General features: G+C 41.7%; 1 protein-coding gene across 1 annotated transcript; it reads left to right on the forward strand.

Moving 5' to 3' along the window:
* On the forward strand, positions 1 to 20,267 carry ints6 (integrator complex subunit 6). The gene is made up of 18 exons (XM_085249374.1): positions 1 to 453; positions 592 to 669; positions 1,280 to 1,429; positions 5,764 to 5,853; positions 6,738 to 6,921; positions 9,803 to 9,928; positions 10,248 to 10,399; positions 11,926 to 12,078; positions 12,847 to 12,979; positions 13,183 to 13,277; positions 13,393 to 13,503; positions 15,516 to 15,731; positions 16,071 to 16,197; positions 16,337 to 16,479; positions 16,587 to 16,773; positions 17,084 to 17,455; positions 18,080 to 18,173; positions 18,487 to 20,267. Exons 1-18 carry the CDS (start codon positions 343 to 345, stop codon positions 18,578 to 18,580), a joined length of 2,616 nt encoding a protein of 871 aa, XP_085105500.1. The 5' UTR covers positions 1 to 342; the 3' UTR covers positions 18,581 to 20,267.
* Positions 20,268 to 20,316: the final 49 nt, after the last annotated feature.

Consider the following 20,316-nt stretch of genomic DNA (forward strand, 5'->3'; position numbering starts at 1 on the left):
CACAGCGCATTCAGTGTAGGGAGAAGCAGGGACTCACTGTGAGGGGGAACTTTGTTACTATGAAACTTAGGAATATTTACAAAATATTGTAAAAATTATCAAAATCCCTCGTGAATCCATAACCTGCCCCTAGGGTTTGAGGTTTTTAGTTTAGTTCGCCCGGAAAGGGCTTCTACACTCACTATTCTTACACTTTTTTGAAAGAATGTGTGAGACAGACAGTTAGCCAGCTAGCTAGCTAGCTGAGAGGTGATACAGGCGGCAGGAGAACAAAAGATTTTTTTCCGTTTTGGCCGGTTGTACTGACACCAAGTCCATGCAGAACGTGTCATTACCATCACAATGCCCGTTTTACTTTTTCTGATAGACACGTCCGCTTCAATGAACCAGCGCACCCATCTGGGCACTACCTATCTGGACATAGCAAAAGGCGCTGTTGAGACTTTTATGAAGGTACTGTAACCACGGGACACATTAATATTGAGAGATCCCGAGCGGGAATGCAGTTCAGTTCATCGTTTTGCTGTTGCAAGCTCGCCTGTCAAAGCTGATCTCTCGATAACCGTAAATAATTCTCTACTATTTCCACAGCTCAGAGGGAGAGATCCGGCGAGCCGAGGGGACCGGTATATGTTGGTAAATTTTGAAGATGTTCCGTTCGGGATAAAGGTAGAGTTTGTTTTCGGGTCATGTCCGGCTTTACATTGCGCAGATTGACTGTCCTTCCATCGCTGCACCACGTTGTGATCACTACATCAACTGTGTAGAGAAAAATCTTCAGGAGGAGCTTTCATACCCCTTTTAAAACATGGCCGACATTTTGTTTCAATGTGAGCAGCAAGGAACTCTGGGTGTTATTTATACAGCGAGGTGATATCTAGGAGGGAGGGAGAGTAGAGGAGGAGGAGAAGCGGGGATGACAGACTAGCCTACTTTACTTCTTTAGACCAAATTGCCACTTTAGTCACTGCACACATTGCGACTTTGCTACTTTGCGATTTTCTGATCTGGAGCCGAGCGCAGCAGCCTGGTAGAAACGGATCAACGTCCTGTGGCTGCAGTGCTGTCAAATTATTAGTCTGGGCAGATAGAGAGGAAGCGACCTATTTAGATATTTATTAGCTCAGACTCTCAATAAAACCAGTGAAGTTAACCACTAGTTTCCTTAGAAGTTGCCTGCTGGTCACAACAGTGGGGTAGTTATTTAGCTTTGTGCATGTTATTAACCAGCTGCTATGTTGTGTTTTGTTTGGGTTTGTTTTTTTTGTTTTTTTTTAAGGCTGGATGGAAAGAGAGCCATGCCACATTCATGACAGAGTTGAGGAACCTCCAAGCAACTGGACTCACAACTATTGGCCAATCCTTGAGGAACGCTTTTGATTTACTCAATCTCAATAGATTAGTGACTGGGATAGACAACTATGGACAGGTATGTAGCAATGAAACAGGTGGAGAAGAAATCAGGCTCATAAAGTGCTAAATGCCCAAACAGACCCACTTCACCCACCCACCTACCCCCCCTCACCCCACCCCTTTCTGCTATCTCCCAGTCTTACAAGCATCAACCACTTTCATACTGTGGACCCACACATCCTCAGCCATACGACACAATCATGACAGCAAGTCCAAGCAGCAGGAGCAACGTAGCTTTCTTATTTTCTTTCTTCCCCCATCATTGATTAGTAACTTTAGTTTGTGTTACATATGTCACTGCTCTCATCAAGGACATGGAATTATTACACCTGTAAATGAGCTTTTAAGCAAGAAAATGCATTATGTTTTGAAACTCTAAGGATCTATTGCAGGCTCTGTCTGCACAAATATGCTCTGAAAGCTAGATGCTTTTTAAAAATATATATATATAGTTGTATATAAACTAGTGTAGGCTTGTGTCACTTCAGCTTTATGGCCAGTTTGTTAAAATGCACTGGATTATTATAAGAGGTGGTTCTAATATTTATATCTATTATTTAGTTCATAAATGGTCTGGCCACTCTGTGGTGTGTGTGCACGTAAACACAAAGCTAAACATAATTTTAATCAAGCTGGGAGTTATTTTAGAGCTTTGGAATAAGACTTTTGCAGTTTTAACCAGGTCAGTCTAAATTATGTAGTTTCAAGCCTGTCAGAGGACTTTTGTGCTTTTATGATGAATCACTGGGCAAGGTGGTAGAGCGGGTCATCTACCGATCGAAAGGTCGACGGATCAATCCCCGGCTCCTCCCGTCTATGTGTCAAAGTATCCTTCGGCAAGATCTTGAACCCTGTTGCCCCCGATGCATCCATCAGAGTGGGTGTGCGTGAATGTTTGGTGGAAGTGCTTAGCTGTAGATAAAAGCACTGTATGAATGTGCGTGTGTTTCTGATTGGGTGATTGACAGATGTAGTGAAAAGTATTTTGAGTGCTCAAAAGTGAGGCGACAGGCGCTATATAGCAGTACCAGTACCACGGATCTGTACCATGATGAACATACTCTTGTGTTTTTATCTTTTGGTTAATGTGAATGCTCACTGATGCTGAGGTTGAAGACTGTCGCCCTTTTCTTTGTTTCGCTCAAGTCTGCTTCAAAAATGGGGATCCATCTAACAAGACCACAAATGTGAGGATATTGAAAAAAGCTCCTGGATACACGCTGACGGAAAAATGTGGTTTACTTTAAAATTATCGATGTTATTCCAGTTGTATTGTGCAGCTTAGAAAGATTTCCATACTGCAGCTTTACGACACAGTGGGCCTGATTTACAGCTGTAAGCTATTCACATAAAACTCATTCAGACTCAGTATTGCTAAGAAATATTCTCCAAGCCCACAAAGTCTGGAGCTAGTACAGCGTGATGCTGGCCAAGTTCCCTCTTCAATTTAAATCCAGTATTAGTAGCTAAACGTAGATTTGCATGATAAAGTTTCAGACCACCACTCTTATGCCAGCTCACTGACTCATGTGTAACAGATGTTCAGATCTGCCTTTAGCTGTGCAGGGTTGGACAAAGTGACCAGAGAAACTTGACTTTGGTTTAGTCTCATTAGAAAAAGAAAAGCTGAAGCCAACAGAAAGCATATTGCTTGCTATTCAGCATCTCACCTTCTTGAGATTTTCTCATCTCCTGGCCAGCGTTGAAACTGAAATGCAATTTTTTTTTTTTGCATATGAAACAAAGTGGTCATTATTAATGTAAGCTGTGAAGTCTAGCCCATACCCAGTTAGAGTGGTAGGTGAATCTGCACGCTTGTGGTTGATACAGAATCTGGACATCTGTTTTCCTGTGCGGAGGTAAGTGGGGGAGTATGGGAGCAGTAATGAATGTTTAATTAGGCATTTCCTGAGTAATAAACAGAAGATCCCTACCAGCCCAGGTAATGCATACATGCAGCATGCATAATGCATGTCAGACACTCTTTGGTCGTTTGAAAAAAAAAAAAAAAATACCAGCGACACCGTCAGACTGTCCGATTTTGAACACACAAGCCAAGGTCGAGGTTACTGCGTCCCGCGCTGTCACTGCTGACCTCTAATTACAGGTTGATTTGACAGTGGCTATAATTTAATGACTAGTTCTCCCTCTTCTGCCTATTTCCAGCAGGAGGCTTGGCAATTACTAGTATGGAGTGCATGTATGTAGTTTATATATGCTTAGTATGTCCTTTACAAAAGTGGAGTTATTGTGAACATGGGCTGTAATTTAAAATGTGAGCCCAACACAAGTGTTTGGTACTCCTAGAGGATATTTTAACGTAACAAATGTGTGTGGGCAGGAAATGCTGGTAACACTAAAAGCTAGAGGAATCAATGAACTTGAGTCAAAATCTAAAAACCTTTCAGTACGTCATCTAACTGATTACACAAGTGTAGTGGTGCTTAATAACTCCCGTAAGCTGTTTCTGCTGTCTTCTGTTTAGTTACATTTCCTTTTAAGTGAGGGTTTACCATTTAACCAGAGAAGCGTTTCAAGGGAACTAGGAAGAGGGCACTTCCGCATGAAAACACATCTAAAATGACCGTGTGTGTGTGCGCTTTTCTTCTGTTTTCTTATTTAAAGGGCCCTTTGTATCATAAGTCAGTGCTCCATGTCGTCCAGCGGGTGGAGCCCTGGGGGGTTAACGGGGGGAGATGGGGGAGTTAATATTGCCCTGGAGTGCCTCAGTCTACAGTAACAAAGAGCGCTCCAGGTTGCCAGGCATCTGAAACGACTCTCCCCTGGGAGATGAAGAAGGGTATGGAGGTAGAGGGGGGAGACGGCCGGCGGGTAATCCTGACACTGATCAGTTTCATTAAGAGCAATGAAAGAGCAGAAGAAAGGATGAACGTGAAGAAATGATATGGCCAGTGTTGTTTGGTGGTAAGTTAGAGTGTCAGCTGGAGTGATGGCCGGCGCTTTAATGGATCTCCATTATCATGGCATTGTGGAAAGCACATCACAGTAGCGGTAGCTGACTGCATAGACGGGTCTTAAACATGATGAATTACCTATTATTTTTCCATTTACTAATGTAATATCTCATTATCATCATTAACCAGTTATAAGAAATGCCCACTGTGTTTTCTTCTCTTTGAAAGCACAAAGAGATGTCTTCAGATGACTTGTTTTTATCTTTCAAATTACCCAAAATATATAGATACTGTCTTGTCTTTTACATGAAAAGCAGCTGGGCACATTTTGAGAAGTTGTCAAAACGCTTTATTCTTACACCGGCTCCCCTGATAGGCTGTCGTCATGTGTCATCTATTTTTAGTAGTCGCATTTGGCTTTATTTAAGCACGAGTAAAAGCTCTGGCAGCTGATATGACATGGATAAATTCATCGCTTGACTGGCAAGTTAGCCCGATCATCAAGTCAGCATGCCAACTAAGTGCTCGATATCATGAAGGAATTTTTGAGGGGGGGTTGCCAGGTTGTCATGGATACCTGCAGCACAGTGGGGTCTTGGTCGTATCCTGCTCTGTTTACTTTGGGCCGTTTATGTGACTGGACAGATGCATCATTCAGCAGAAAGCGCAGCCTACAGGTAGAGCCCAAACAGTGTGGCTCCACGTCCATTAATAATGGCTCTGCTGTCAGAACAGGAGGCCCTTATGGAGTCACTGTGACTCTGCAGTGAAGTCCGGTTTGCTGGCAGCACTTGTCAGTCTTTGTTGAGGGTTTTTTTGTTTTCTTTTTACGCTATTACCTCACCTAGTGGCTCTGTGGAGATCCCACAAGGCTGATGCACAGTGATAAATGCAGTGCTGCTCCAGTTTAATTTCATCAGAGTGGAGCGCTGATGTCATGAAATATCATGGGGTCCAGCAGGAAAGAGGTTTCGTGTAGCTCCTCGGATAATGAGCTCTGCTGTTGTGGAGTATAGAGTGAACATATACTGCAGACACTAAATACTGAACTCTTACTCTGTTTGTTTTCCCTTTGAGTCAAGGTTTTCTATTTCACACGCTTCTTAAATATGTCCCGTGTAATTTATCTGCTGTTTGTAATGATGCATTCACGGTGCTTATTTATGCGTTGGATCGCAGAAGGCCATAAAGCCACACTTGCTAAATACAGGTATTAATGGTGATCACGTCTTTTGTAAGCACAGTTTTAACAGATGTGAGAACAGCCCCCCTATTTTTGTGTCTTGTTTTTTATAGCTTGTTTGTGTCTTTCTCATTTCTTTGTGCAGGGTGACCCTAAGTTGCCTCTGGGAGTCTGAATGCTGAATTAATTCGGCATGGTTTCGTTTTTCATTTAGTCTTCAATATGTCCTATTTTTTTCTTTTCTTTTTTTAGGGAAGGAATCCTTTTTTCCTTGAACCTGCCATCATCATCGCAATTACAGACGGCAACAAGTTGACCAGCAGCGGCGGTGTCCAAGATGAGGTCAGCCTGCATCTCCAATCAGGAGAGCGTTCTGTTTGTTTGGGTGATACTTTAGGAGTCTAACCGCACCACGTCAAACTTTACCAAACCCTCATCCTTTGACTGTGATTAAGATGGCTAAAGTTTAAACCACAGAAGCTCTACTGTGAAGTGCTTTATCATATTGTCCACTCACATAATAACAAAGCTACTTTTCATGCTTAGAAGTGTTATCAGTAGCTTTGTTATTATTGTCTTAGAAACAGAGAAGTTTGATGTACTTACTTATTGATTAATCATTTGGTCCTAAAACATCAAGGAAGACAACTTCCCCAGCTGACACATTCAGCAGAAAAAAACCCAAAAACCTTAATTTATTCTCATCAAAATCTAAAAATACCAATGAAGAGTCTCATTTGAGTCCAACACCAGTAATATTTTTGGCATTTTTATTGAATTTATTAAAACAGCTACTTTTTAATCATTGATTGCACTTCCTGTTTTGACTGATTAAACACTCTTGAAAATGTAGAAAATAAAGAAAAATCATTGCTCAGTATGAAAATGCACTATTTTTTTTTCTTTACAAATGCAGTAAACAGTCATGTTTTCAACCTATGCAAACAAAAATTATATAGGCAGTTACTTTTAAATTCCTTTAGCCCAAATTATGACAAAGGGTATAACTGCAAGGTTAGAAGTGCGAGCTGAGCCCTCCGTGCCACTTTAATACCCTGTAAATGAAGGCACTTTATCAATACCGCCGTAAAAGTGTTGTTCATTTATTGCCCAAGTTTCCCCACAGTAACCTAAAACAAACGGCGATATTAGAGAGAACAGCAACACAGTAAATCTGTTCTAACGCAGGTCTGTCATCTCATCCTGTGATCTGTTTCATTGTCCAGCTACATCTACCTCTGACCACGCCGCTGCCGGGCAGCGAGCTGACGAAGGAGCCGTTTCGCTGGGACCAGCGTCTGTTTGCTTTGGTGCTACGTATCTCCGGCAACGCTTCGGTGGAGCCCGAGCCCCTCGGCGGCGTCCCGTCTGACGATTCTCCAATCACCCCCATGTGTGAGGTCACTGGAGGTAGGCGGACTGATACGAGCTGCTGGTTGTTGTGTACTTACAGATCAGCTCTGACAGGCATTTCTCAGCTTTTAAGTACACTCGGTTTGCCTTTTGTAGCTCTGGAGTTTATGTACTGATTCATATGCTTTATATGCCGAAGTTTCAAAGATGATTTAAGAGCATTTAAAGACAGGACAGGTTTTATGGAAGAGCTGCACCATGGGTAATGCAGTCTGAAGTGCTTGTCGGGTACTTCACTTTAAGTTGGTGATGTTAAGGAGTTGTTTTTTTTTTTTTAAATTATTATTATTGTATCACGCATGGAAACATAACCAGCATACAAGGAATTACGCAATTAAACAAAATAACATAAACCAGGTAGAGTAGGCTGTAGACATACATTTTAAATGACAGCATGAACAGCCTAAGATTAAGAAAACCATTTTACTGCTTCAGTTTAGTCTACAGAAGTAAAAGCTCCTTATTCTGAGTGAAAAATAAACAGATCAGATGTTTTCCTCTTGGAAGTGTCAGAAGCTTAAATTTTAAAGCAGAGCCCACTTCAACAGGGGACAGCCCTGAGCGGTGTCTAGGCACTGTCTTGCTCAATATTCAGAGTTGTGTTTTAACAGCCCAATGCAGCTACACTGTGCTCTTATTTTAACCCCTGCTGGAGCTATTGCGGAAGGGTTAAGTGCTTTGTTTAAGTGTACTTGGGTAGTAATTGCTGATTAAGGTTAGAATGACTAGATTTTCCCACCTGGTCCATAATCGGACTGCCTTTGTCCTGCCTAAGTCCTGTCAAGAGACTTTCTAGCCAGCGATTTTGATCTGTAATCCCCCCATCTCCAGCCAAAGTCCGGCTGCCAGAACATTCACTTATAGAAGCAGACTTTTATCCCCTCTGTCTCCATTCCTCACGTAGCTTTGTTTTGGAAGCAGCTGGCAGGAGGAACGAACTAGAATGATGCTGATGGCAGGTTAAGATTAACCCATGCACACATATAGAGAACAGAGGACTCCAAAGCTGCGTGTCGCAGCCGGTGGCGCTGAATGCAGAACATGACACAGGTCCATTGTCAGCGGCAGTCTACAGTACATGCTGCCTGTCCATTACTGCTGATGGCAGACCTGACACAAAGCCACAGCCTATTGAAATGAGCGAGTGAATGGGTGCACAACAAGGTCACTCGAGGTGAAGTTGAATGACAGGAAGGCTAAGTTAGACTAGTCAGTTGTAGCTTTGAAAGATGGTTTTTCTGACTTTTTTAATTTTACACATGCGATTGATGGCGTGACAAAAACAGCAAAGAGAGATTTTGACCTTTCAGAGTCACATTTCATGCAAATGCACTATTTGCATGTAGTGTAAATGGCTGATATGGCTGCACAAAGATGAGCAATATGTAAAGAAGAGAGCTCTTGAAATTGCACTGCACCAGTAGCAAAGCACTTCATAAACAGTGTAATGTAGTGATCCTTCTTAACCCCTTTTATTCTTGTTCATTTGATTTCTCTGACATTGAGGTGCATTATATAAACACCAAACTGCTGCTGCTGCAGTTTTTGTTCTTTAAACACAAGTTTTAGTGGGAACTTTTAATCCTCTGTGTCTCTATCTGTAAGTTTCGGAGACAAAGATTAAGTCTAGTCCTAGAATGAGTGAAGAATTCGATGAAGCTCTTCATTGGAAAAAGGTCTGAGAAATCTCAGCTCAAGTTATTTATAATTTTTGGTTAATTGTGCTACAGTCACACCAGAGAAATCAGTTACTGGAGACTCCGGCATGACTAAAATTATTGCATGCAATGAACTTGAGATTGTGTCTGAAATGGTTGCTGCTAAGACGAGGTGTACGAACACTTCAAAGAGACTTTGGTGTGTCAACGTAGAGATAAAATGTAATAAGATGGAGTCGGTCTGCTATGAGTTTGTGACTCAATGGGTTGAAGTTAAAAAAAAAAAAAAAAAGACACACTGCAGACAAGTTGCGTTCATTGTTGCAGACTGACTCGGGTTGATGCAGTCTGTCTGCATCTATATTATTTCCAAACCTTTGTCAATCTCTCTGAGATTAATTGCAGTCAGCCCGAGTCGGAGCGCAATTGTTTGGAGACGAGTTGCATCCCACTAAGTAACCTGTGCGATCACCATGTGTTTGAAAGTCATCACCCAGAGACTGAGGGTGGTGCACGTTCGACCTCTGGACGAGTTGGTCGCCAAATGCAAACATTTCAATGAGATGACCCAGCAAGTAGCAATTTCTTTTCCCCCCTAGTTTCGGTTAGATTGTTTTCCTATTTTTACCCTGGCACCAATCAACAGAATTATCAGACTTCTGTATTTTCCCTCTTCTGACTCACAATTTTTTATGGCTCATTTAGTCTGCAATTCAGTTTTAACCCTGTTCCAGCAGCAGCATGCAACTTTTAGCAGACAAGCTCTAATAGACCCACTGTACACTGTCTGACCTGCACCAAACAAAGCAAAGAAGACACAATTAGAAACTAGCTTACGAAAAATGTGGAACATTTAAAGCCAGATGTTATTTCTTAATTTGGTTTCTAGTATCTGCTCTAAAAAGTACAACAAATTATTATTAATTAGGAGGGGAAAAAATCACATTATAATGTCAGGATCTAAGTGGGAGGGTCTAAATAGACAGCTTTTTGCTAGGAAATTGACAAAATGTGAAAGCATGGTGAAAATGCATCCCGTGTTGTTTCTGCTGCTCCCAGTTGGCCCACAAATTCTATTAATTAAGCTTTTAAACGGCTAAACCAAAAAACATTTGAAATGATCCACAGTCAACCAAGGAAAAACGTTTAATTTTAGCAACACCATTGACTCGCTCGTGTTTTGGGATATCTATACTTACAGACGTGTGTCTTCGTTACAGGTCGTTCTTACAGTGTGTTCTCCCAGCGTATGTTGAATCAGTGTCTGGAGTCTTTGGTGCAGAAAATCCAGAGTGGAGTAGTGATAAACTTTGAGAAGACGGGACCTGACCCTCCTCCGCTAGAAGGTAAGACACACCTCTGTTTGTTTGCTTTTGGGTTTTCTCAAGTTGAATTGTCTTTTATTATAAAAGGAGCTTTTTGACATGTGCTGTGCTGCATGCGTTTGATTAGTAGAGGAGCTCTTTGCTCTCTCCCACTTGGTGTTTGTTTTAATCCATTCTGAGCTTTTCTTTCCTGTTTTTTCATAAACATCTGGTGGGTGTCACTGTTTAAACTCCTGCTTTCATATTTAACTGCTGACACACTTGTCTGATGCATTTTGTTTCATGCTGCATTTCATAAACCCCTTGTTTTTTGTTTTGCTTTGCTTATATTCCTGCACAGACACTCCAGCTGAAGTGGTGAAGTCTGGTCCGCAGCCTTGGCACTGCTGTCACAAGCTGATCTACGTACGACCTAACCCTAAAACTGGTGTTCCCATCGGGCACTGGCCCATCCCCGAAGCCTTCTGGCCAGACCAGAACTCCCCCACATTGGTAAGAAAGTTGCAGAAGAACCGACAGAAATATGAGATAAGAAACCGGTATCTGTCAATTTATGCAATACATAATCTGTGTTACTGCAGCAGATTAATGAAATGACAACCTAGCTTAGTAAAATAAATATAATGTCACAGAACAAAAGAGCCCAAAAAGGTAAAAATAATATTAAAGAAGAGACTTTAAAGCCCTATAGTTCCTTTCTTGTATTTATATATTGGACAGTTTTACTCTTGACAGCAGAATACACTTATAATTCTATAAAACTTAACAAAGATGTACTTTATTCCTAATTATTTTTTAATAATATAAGTCTTAATAGCCAAAAAGTGACCATATTTACAAGACTGGTATAGTGTTATTAGCTACGGCTAGCATGCTTGCTTAGCATGTTGGCCTTAGTGGTGTGCTAAAAAGTGTCTGGCTAGTTTTATGGCTAATTTGTGCTAAGTAACAGACTAATAAGTTTTCAACATTTCACTCTCTCAGGAAGTACAAACTTCCTGATAAATAAAATACTTCCTTTAAAAATGCTCTTAAGGTCTCCAACAGCAGAAAACATCACCCAGAGGTTCAGTTCATTGACTTATATTAGCTGAGGTGAGGCCTAGCAAACAAGCAAGTACAAGAAGACAAAACTCTGTAATTTTGTTATGAAGGGGATAAATGGCTACAGGGTTTGTTTGTTCTTTTTGTTTTTTTGTTTTAATTTTGTATCAGGCTTTTGTAGATGTCATAATTTAATTGCTAACACTGGTTATTTTAGTGGGAGTCAGTGGGGACTGACGCTCTTTTAGAAGCAGCCTGCAGTGATACAAAGTAGCCGTATGCTCGATTATGAATCTTAAAATAGAAAAAATGTGAGAACAATAAAAAGAAAGGCACTTACTAAGTTTATTTTTTCATGTTTATTAAAAGGAAAAACAAAATCCATTATAGCTGTAATGTGCCTTCAGTGGCCATTAGACGATAACTCCTCCACAGGAGTTACAGGATTCAGCCCCACACATTGTCACTTTCATTAAACAACTTTTCTTCTTCCTGTTTGTTTAACAAGAATAATCAGTCACACTAATGTAACAGTGCCACACTCTTATTAACTTTAACCATTTATTCCATAGCAAACAATGACTAACTCGTGATAACACAGGGGTGACGTCAAACCGGCTGCAGTGATGTCACAGCTACACGAATGTGCAACAGCCCAAGCACAGATGAGCTGTAATCAAAATTAAACAAACAAAGAAGTACTCATTATGATAGATCATGCATTGCATGTTAGCTATCATTCATAAGCTTTTCCTCTGCTCACACATATACTCTACACTTTCAGTAGAAATAGAAGCAGCAGCCAGACGTGATTCTTTTTTCCCGAACTGTATTCAGACGGTCAACTTTGCGCATTGCTTAAACTTAGCTTAGATTAACAACACCTACTGGTGTTATTAGGCGCCAGCAGGTGTTGTTGATCTTCTTTAATATTTACCATAACATTGTGTATCTCTTTCTGTTTACCTTCCCAGCCTCCCCGCTCAGCCCACCCCCACGTCCGTTTCTCCTGCGTGGATGCTGAACCCATGGTGATAGACAAGGTACCCTTTGATAAGTATGAGCTGGAGCCGTCGCCCCTCACACAGTACATTTTGGAGAGGAAATCACCGCACACCTGCTGGCAGGTACAGCACCATCACAGAAACCACAGAAAATAACAGCTGTTGAGAAGAAAGTTTGGCATTAAAGCAGAAATCTGTGTTTTTAATCTTTACAGCCAGGTAGACAAAGAGGATTTTAATCTCTCACACATGGAACGTGTTACATGCATCCTAACAGCAATGTGATAAGTACTTGATTAGATGTTCAGACATATTGAGACATTGATGTGTGGTTTCAGGTTTTCAGTGTACCAAAAAAATAAATAAGGGTGGCAGCAAATGAAGCGATGATTCGATAGCCCGTCGGCATGCACAGACTGAGCTTTAGCACATGTGATTAGATCAAAACATCTAGTCTCTGCTGGTACCCGCACACCAAGCTTTACCTGGTTTGTGGCAGGAACCTGAAAGTAAAGGTTGTCTCTGTATTCATCACTCGTATATTGATTTTGGTGTTTTTTCCCCATGTTTGGCATGAGTCATCATCAGAGATGAGGTGGCAGACTTTCAGAATGACTTTTATATCAGCAATTACAAGAATCACGCAGTGAAAATATTTTCCTGACACTGACCAGATGCAGTGTTATGATATTGTAGGGCTAATAGTAAGTGGTAAGCAAGGAAGTGAAATTTACTTCTGTAGGATATTTAAAACCAAAGTGGCTTTACACTAAAATAAAATGAAACCTAAAAACAACTCGGACAGCATCAGCTGGTTCTGTTTTTGTTTGCTGATTGAAAAGTTCAAATGTCACAACTCACTTCCTGATTTTTCTCTTTCTGTTTTTTCAGGTGTTTGTATGTAACAGTGCCAAGTACAGCGATCTGGGGCAGCCGTTTGGTTACCTGAAGGCCAGCACAGCTCTAAATTGCGTCAACTTGTTTGTAATGCCCTACAACTACCCCGTACTTCTTCCGCTTCTGGGTAAGACCTGTGCATCCACCTCATTTTTACTCTCGCTGTAGGCGTTGATGGGGAGTCTTTGTTTTGGGCTTTAGAAAATTTAAACGATCTGCTGCAATAGCAAAACAAATGACTATTTTTTTTTTAAATTCAGTTTTCTTAATAAAACATGTTCCTAATTATTGAATTTCTTTGTGTGATCTGTGTTTGATTGTTTTCCACAGATGACTTGATTAAAGTGCACAAGTTCAAGCCTACCATTAAATGGCGACAGTCCTTTGAGAACTACCTGAAGACGATGCCTCCGTATTATATTGGGGTCAGTGGCCTTATTATCACTCTTCAACTTTTCATTAATGGCTTTTTTTGTGGTTGTTGTTGTTAATGTACGAAGCTGTGCCTGCACTGTTCTTACTGCTGTGTTATTCTCACAGTCGCTAAGAAAGGCTTTAAGAATCATGGGAGCACCGAACCTGCTAGCTGACAACCTGGAGTATGGTCTGAGCTACAGCGTGGTTTCCTATCTGAAAAAGCTCAGTCAGCAGGTTAGTTGTTAATATTAAATCTACTCCACAAAGCTGTGCTTGTTGCAGTGTCTGTCAGTTGTCAAGCCTTTCTGTTTTCACTAAAGTCCACACTGATGGATTTTTATAGTGTAATTTGTAGTTTTGGATTATTTTGGGTTTTTTTTCTAGTTTTCTTAATTAAAAAAATAAGAAAAGAAAAAAAGATAAACACCAGTTTAGTTCAAATGTTTTATCTCAGTTTGATTAGTATTTTAATATCTTAATTTTGGTTTAGAAAAGTAACTTTCAAAGAAACCTGGTTTTATCATGACATTTTTATACTCACTGGTCGCTTTGTTAGGGATATCTGTTCAGTAAGGGATATATCTAATCAGCCAATCACATGGGAGTACCTCAGTGCATTTAGGCTTGTAGACGTGGTCAAGGCAACCACTCATTATTATCAGGGTGTGCAGAAGAGCATCTCTGAACGCACAGCACGTCATACTTTGAATCAGATGGGCTACAGCAGCAGACGTCTGCACTTGATGTCTCTCCTGTGGCTAAGAACAGGAAACTGAAGCTGCAGCTCACATGCACTCACCAAAACCGGACAATAGAAGATTAGGAAAAGGTTTCTTGGTCTAATGAGTCTCTATTTCTGTTGCGACAGTCACTGATGGTAGAGTCAGAATTTGACATAATCAGCGTGAAAGCATGGATCCATCCTGCCTTGTGTCAGTGGTTCAGGCTTCTGGTTGTGGAGTGATGCCTGATTTGGACTTCTTCAGGGAGTCTTTGTAGAGCCTACAACAGAACTTACATAAGTGGCTGATGTCATTGCCGACATTTATGCTCGTGTGTCCTGGCAGTCTCCCTCCAGGAATTTGCTGAGATTATAGTCCTTATATTAATGCTTTGATTATTAATCCTTACATTGAGATGACGATTGTTGTGAAAACTCAGCTAAAAACTGCACAGGAGGAGTCGACTGCGCCAAGCAGCCCAGTCATAATAGTTGTGGGTCACGTCGACCTGGCATGTTGTTATGTTTTTCATGAGGTTACGCTCTTGATCATAAATCCTCTGTAATGGTGTAGGAGATATTTTCTTGGCTCCCTTTGAGCCCGTAGTACCAACTGAGCATCGTTTAAACACCACAGCCTACAGGAGTGTTGTTGCTGACCATGTCCATCCCTCCTCCTGACAACACACAACCTCACAAAGCTCAAAACATCTCAAACTGGGATCTTGAGCATGAGTTCACTGTAATGGCCTATTTGCATTGTCCTAATTTTCTTTAGCATTGATTAAAAAGTTAAAGGAAAAAAAGAACAAATGGCTTTAAATAGAAAATCGATATCCACGTCAGTCAAATCATCTTCTTTCATTCATTCACTTATTTTTACTGAGTGCTTTAAATTGCACTCAAAAGACATGACAGGCATTTGCAGAGAACGTCTGTTAGCACAGTTATACTTGATGAATAGATGAACTGAAAATGCTCCACTAGATTTAGACTTTGCATCAATACACTGTCAACTGAAACAAAGTCTCTTGGCTGAGTGGGGGGCAGCTTGTGTACGAGTCCACGGGCTGATAAATCATTTTGTGCTTTGTGCTGCTTTTCTCTCTGTGTTCAATTCTCTGTCAGCGGCTACATTTTATGACGAAAGAAAAAAATGTTTATTGTGTTGGAAAGTGTCACAGCGATACCATCACATCCTTAATTTCTAACTTACTGTTATTTTAATGGTTATTTGGTATTAGGCACCAGCTGTTTTTGTTGTTGTTGTTTTTTTAATGCAAATATGTTTTATGCTATTACAGCTGTCTTTCCTTGTGTCAGTCGTTCTTTGTACAGCAGGATAAACACTTATAAAGCAGCTTATAGCTTTGCACAGCTGCATTGTAATGCATTTTAAATCTTATCTTCAGTTTTACGTGTTGCTTATTAAGTTCCTGCATTTCCTTTTTTCCTGCTACAATAATCAAGACGCCAAATAGGAAGGCATTTCTGACCAGAAAACCTAATTTCCTCATATTTTCAGACAAAAATCGAGTATGACCGTCTGATCGCTTTGATTGGGAAAAAGCAGCCACCGGAGCCTGGCCTCAAGGTGCGATGGCGAGGCGGAAGTATATCTCTAGCCCAGCGTCGGGACTTCATCCAGCAGCTACAGAATCTCACAGGAGAGGCCCCAGCCCTGCCCATGGAGCTTAACCCCAAAGAGTTTCAAGGCTTTCATCTGGCACTGCTCAACAAGGTAGGGTTGGATTATTATCTGCATTTCTTCAACATGATCACATTCATCATCGGGAGCTGTTCTGACATGATTACACGCATGAGCATTGGTTTTTACTGTTGAGCGACTGTTTAGATTCAGTTGGCGAGGAGTTCCTTTTTGAAATCTCACTCTGTGCTCAGATTCTTCAGGCTTCTCCCCAGCTGCCCTCCTGAGGCTTATAGCATTGCTGTGTTTTTATGTAGTTGGTTTGAGCACTTGAGGGCTTTTGAAAAATGGTCCACGCTCTCAGAATGCATCTGTATATCCACTCTCCGGTGTCGAAACTACAGCGGTGTTTCTGTCTGCTGTCATCCTCAGAGCCTGAAGCCTCAGAGTTTTAGGAATCCGTACGACATCCCCCGCAGCCACCTGCTCGACCAGCTCAGCCGAATGAGGAGAAACCTTCTCAACACCAGCGTCTGCACTGTCAGAGGCCACGACTCCGGTACCCCGCTGTGCAAATCATTTTCCCCACTTATTTGGCTGTGATTATGCTACGTTGTGAACATAATTTCAGCGTAAGAAGCAGGTTAGATGTATTGCTGTTCTTTCCATTTTTGACAAAGCATCTGTTTCCCTTCCAGACCAGCTCCACAGCGTGCCAATCGCCCAAATGGGAAACTACCAAGACTTCCTTAAAGCTGCTCCCCAGCCTCTTCGAGACGCAGACCCCGAACAGCCCAAACGGTTGCACACATTCGGCAACCCCTTCAAACTAGACAAGAAGGCAAGTCTCTTTTTTACTCTTCTCGTTTTCTTATTGGTTACATTGACAAATGTAAATTAACCACTGAAAAACACTCCGATGTACCATTTTCCTCACTTTCTTTACAGGGCATGATGATCGACGAGGCAGACGAGTTTGTGACCGGCCCTCAGAACAAGGGCAAGAGACCTGGCGACAGCAACAACGTGCCGGGCGGAGGTCCAAAGAGACGCCGGTGCATGTCACCTCTGCTGCGATTGGGTAGAGCCTACACCCCTCCAGTGTCCCCGTCTGCGAGCCCTCGACACTCAGCAGGTACGATCTAAGAGACAGTCGCACATCTTTTCTACTAATACTGTAATTCTTAATAATGACTGATGGCATGCTTCTAGTGCCGAGTGTACAACCAAGTGTACTGGCCTAATAATGATTCAGTGATTATGGTATCTTAAGAAAAAAGCACTTTTTTTTTCATAAATTTAGAGAAATTGGTCAACAGAGGGTAGATTTAACACACAGAATATAAAACTCAAGGCAGGAAAAATGTGGGGTTATGGCACGACCTGTCCTACGCAGCCGATCTGGATTACAGTGAATGTTTTTGGTTTTTTCCACCTTTCTGTAGACATGGACGTTAACGACGGTGCACCAGAAGCAGACCTGATCATCAACCACGTGGATCAGAACCACTACGGCTCAGACCGGAACTCTGACTCGGAGGTGGACCGTCCCTCGAGTCCCACCGACCTTCAGGAGAACCACACTGCTGCAGATCCTCAGGCGATGCGGCACAGGGATGAGGACGAGAACGGGCAGACCCATCCAAGCGAGCTGCCACTGGGCAGCGAGGGAGGAGCGGAGATGGTGCTGATGGACGACCAGGTGCAGCACTACATTACGCCTTCAGCTCTGAAGAAGCACATTCACACCGAGACGACGAAGGTCAACAATGAGCTCAGGTCGCTCATCACCAAGGAGATCAGAAAACCTGGCAGACGTATGTATCCAAACCTGGTCTATAGGCAGGGAGGACAAAATAATAGAAACGGAGAGCAGCTACCACTAACTTTAAAGAGCTTTTTTTTCTCATATGTAACCATGGTAGCATCTAAAAGTCACAAGTGTGATTGAATCATCACCTAAACAGAGATTCGAAGCTTCAGCTTTTATTGCAGGGCTGCTAAATTGAAGATGCTGCTTTGTATTTCATTCTTCCTCGTTACATCTTTGTCTTGTTTTTGTTCCAGAAGAAACCACATAAATGTGGTTTTTCATGGCACTTAAGCTTTGGTTTGTCCAGAAGCAAAGCTGTTTTTCTTAAAAACAAAGCTAGGAAAAACAGCAGGTATCTGTGTGTAAATTTAAAGAAGCAAACTTTTTTTTTTCTTTCTTTATCTCCTCTGTTGATTTGACCGTACACGTCAAACTAACATTGGACGTCACTCTGGACTTTGAAAACGTGCTGTGGAATGTTTTTTTTTTCTAGTTTCCTTTATGAGTGAGAACGCCTTTTATCTTGTTTATTATTAACATTCAGCTGTACACATACAAAGATTTGATTCAGTGGATGTGCTCTCCTTGAATCGACTGAACCTCGTTCGCTTTGCTTTTTCTGTTTCAGACTACGAGAAGATTTTCCTCCTCTTGAAACAGATCCAGGGCACTCTCGACACCCGGCTCATCTTCCTCCAAAACATAATCAAAGAGGCAGCCAGGTACAAAGTTCAGCCCTCCTCCTCTGATGTCAGAGCGTTATTACCTCTCCCCTAATTTTTTTTCTTTTTTTTACTTAAAATGAGCTGCAAACAGAAAAAGGGGACTGTCTTTCTTTATAAGCTCTCTTAAAGTAAAGAGCAGCTGTATCCTAGCACCAGGAGTCGGCATTTAAAACATCTGCAGTTTCACGAACCGAACAAAATGCAAAGAAACAAAAACGTATCATAATTTTCTGCTCATGATCTCCTTTGCTACAGAGTTGTTTTTAAAAGGCAAATGTTAACACGTGTCATTGCTTCTTCTTCTGCAAAGGTTCAAGAAGCGCGTTCTCATCGAACAGCTGGAAAACTTCCTCGAAGAGATCCACAACAGAGCCACTAACATGAACCACGTGGACACGTTCTAACGCGAACTCATTCCCAAACTGAACTTACTGGTAACCAAACCGGGCAACCCTCCACATCCCCCTCAAACCACCACTCCTACTGTACCAGGGGCCCCTGCAGAGATGAGACAAGGCGGCATCCAGCTCCCAAACCATCGCTTCTTCACTGGACTCCTTCATTCATTTAATGAGCATTATGCTTGTGTTGTTTGCACAGTAATCCTCAAAGACAGTACTGACCCTGAGTAATGCAGATGCATTTTTCAGACTTGCAAAAAAAAAAAAAAAAGATGAGCGAGGAAGCACATATCGCTGCAGGTGAAGTGTGAAGGTGAAGGCCTATGCAATGACGTGTTTGTCCTGTGGACAGTTTGTACGGGAAGGTTCTCTGAACCCGTCCTCAGATGTTGCCCTTTAATTATTCAGCTCCCCTCATCAGATTTTTCTTTTCTTTTAACAAATGTGAGTGGTTATCTCTCAGACAGGGGTGCTGAAATAAACAAGGGCATTTCTGGAGAGGGTCAGATGACAGCCTGTGTGTGGATGTAATGTCACGTGACAGTGTGATTGGACTGATAATGAAGGGTATATCGGCACGTGTGGTTGTATTTTCAGACAACTCAGGGTCAAATGGGATCCAGGGGAGATGCTCATGAGAGACTTTGCTCAAAGTCACGATTCAACTTTATTTTATTTTCCCCCCCCATGGTGTTATTTCTGATTTGTGGAGGATAAGAGTCCGGCCGTTCACTTCGCAATTGTTAAAATTGACCTTCTGCTTTCCACCAGATGGACTGCTGAACTCTCGAATCAGAACAATTGGGCTTGAAACATTGAATCTAATAACGTGTAGTCTTCCTGGCAGACTGATGCTATATCAGTAGTAGCTTAACTTTTGGACTAAACCACCAGTTCCTGTTCCCTTTGCGGGGCGGGGGAGGGGGGCGGCGGCGACGAAGAAAACAGATCCACAACGATCGTTGCATCTGGAGACAGTCAACTTTAAAAAAACAAAACTGTCTTTTTCAAAGTAAAGTCGGGAAAAACAAAAAGCTCAGGAACTGACACATTAATGCATCACAATCAGCAATAACATCGGAGCCCTCCTCCCTGCCCTTTCACTTTTAGCCTGAAACAGCTGATATGCAACACAAACGTCTTGTCTGGTGGAGTGTAGATGAACCGAGGTGTCGGATGCCAGCCTGTCCCAGCGTGCTGGCTGCTGCCAAATAACTTAACCCAGCCCCTAAACTCCTTTTTCCGCCATGAATCTCAAAGCAACTTCTTACCACTTAAAAGCAAATGCACTTGTGTACATTTGAGAATCTTTATTTATGTAATTTAAAATGAAAAAAAAACAGCCTTTAAACTTTTTTTTTTTTTTTTAGGTCAGGCTTGTTTAATGTTCTCCAATTTACACAAATAATGTCTAGAGGTCAGGAGTTGATTTCAGACTCAGAGGGCAGCCCTCTTCCGCTCCCTCCCTCCTTGGACAGGGACCAAAATCTGCCATACTTGTCTTTGTTTGTGAAGAGGCCGCTACCAAAAGAGTATTTTGAATACACTGTAAAGATGTAAATAACCCTAGAGTACTATTTAAAGAGAATGTTCAGTGGGAAAAAAATGGCCTTTTTGTAAGTATTTCCATGAATAAAGCTTCTATTTTACACTGTGAAGGGCCATGTAAATAAAGTGTTCTGTAAACATGCGAGTCTGCCTGCTTTTATTTACGCACGTTGGCCGTTTCGGAAACGTCG

The sequence above is a fragment of the Mchenga conophoros genome, linkage group LG16, assembly GCF_057382185.1.
Source record: "Mchenga conophoros isolate Kocher_MC1m ecotype Shallow Benthic linkage group LG16, M_conophoros_male_GT1.1, whole genome shotgun sequence".
NCBI classification, from domain to species: Eukaryota; Metazoa; Chordata; class Actinopteri; order Cichliformes; family Cichlidae; genus Mchenga; species Mchenga conophoros.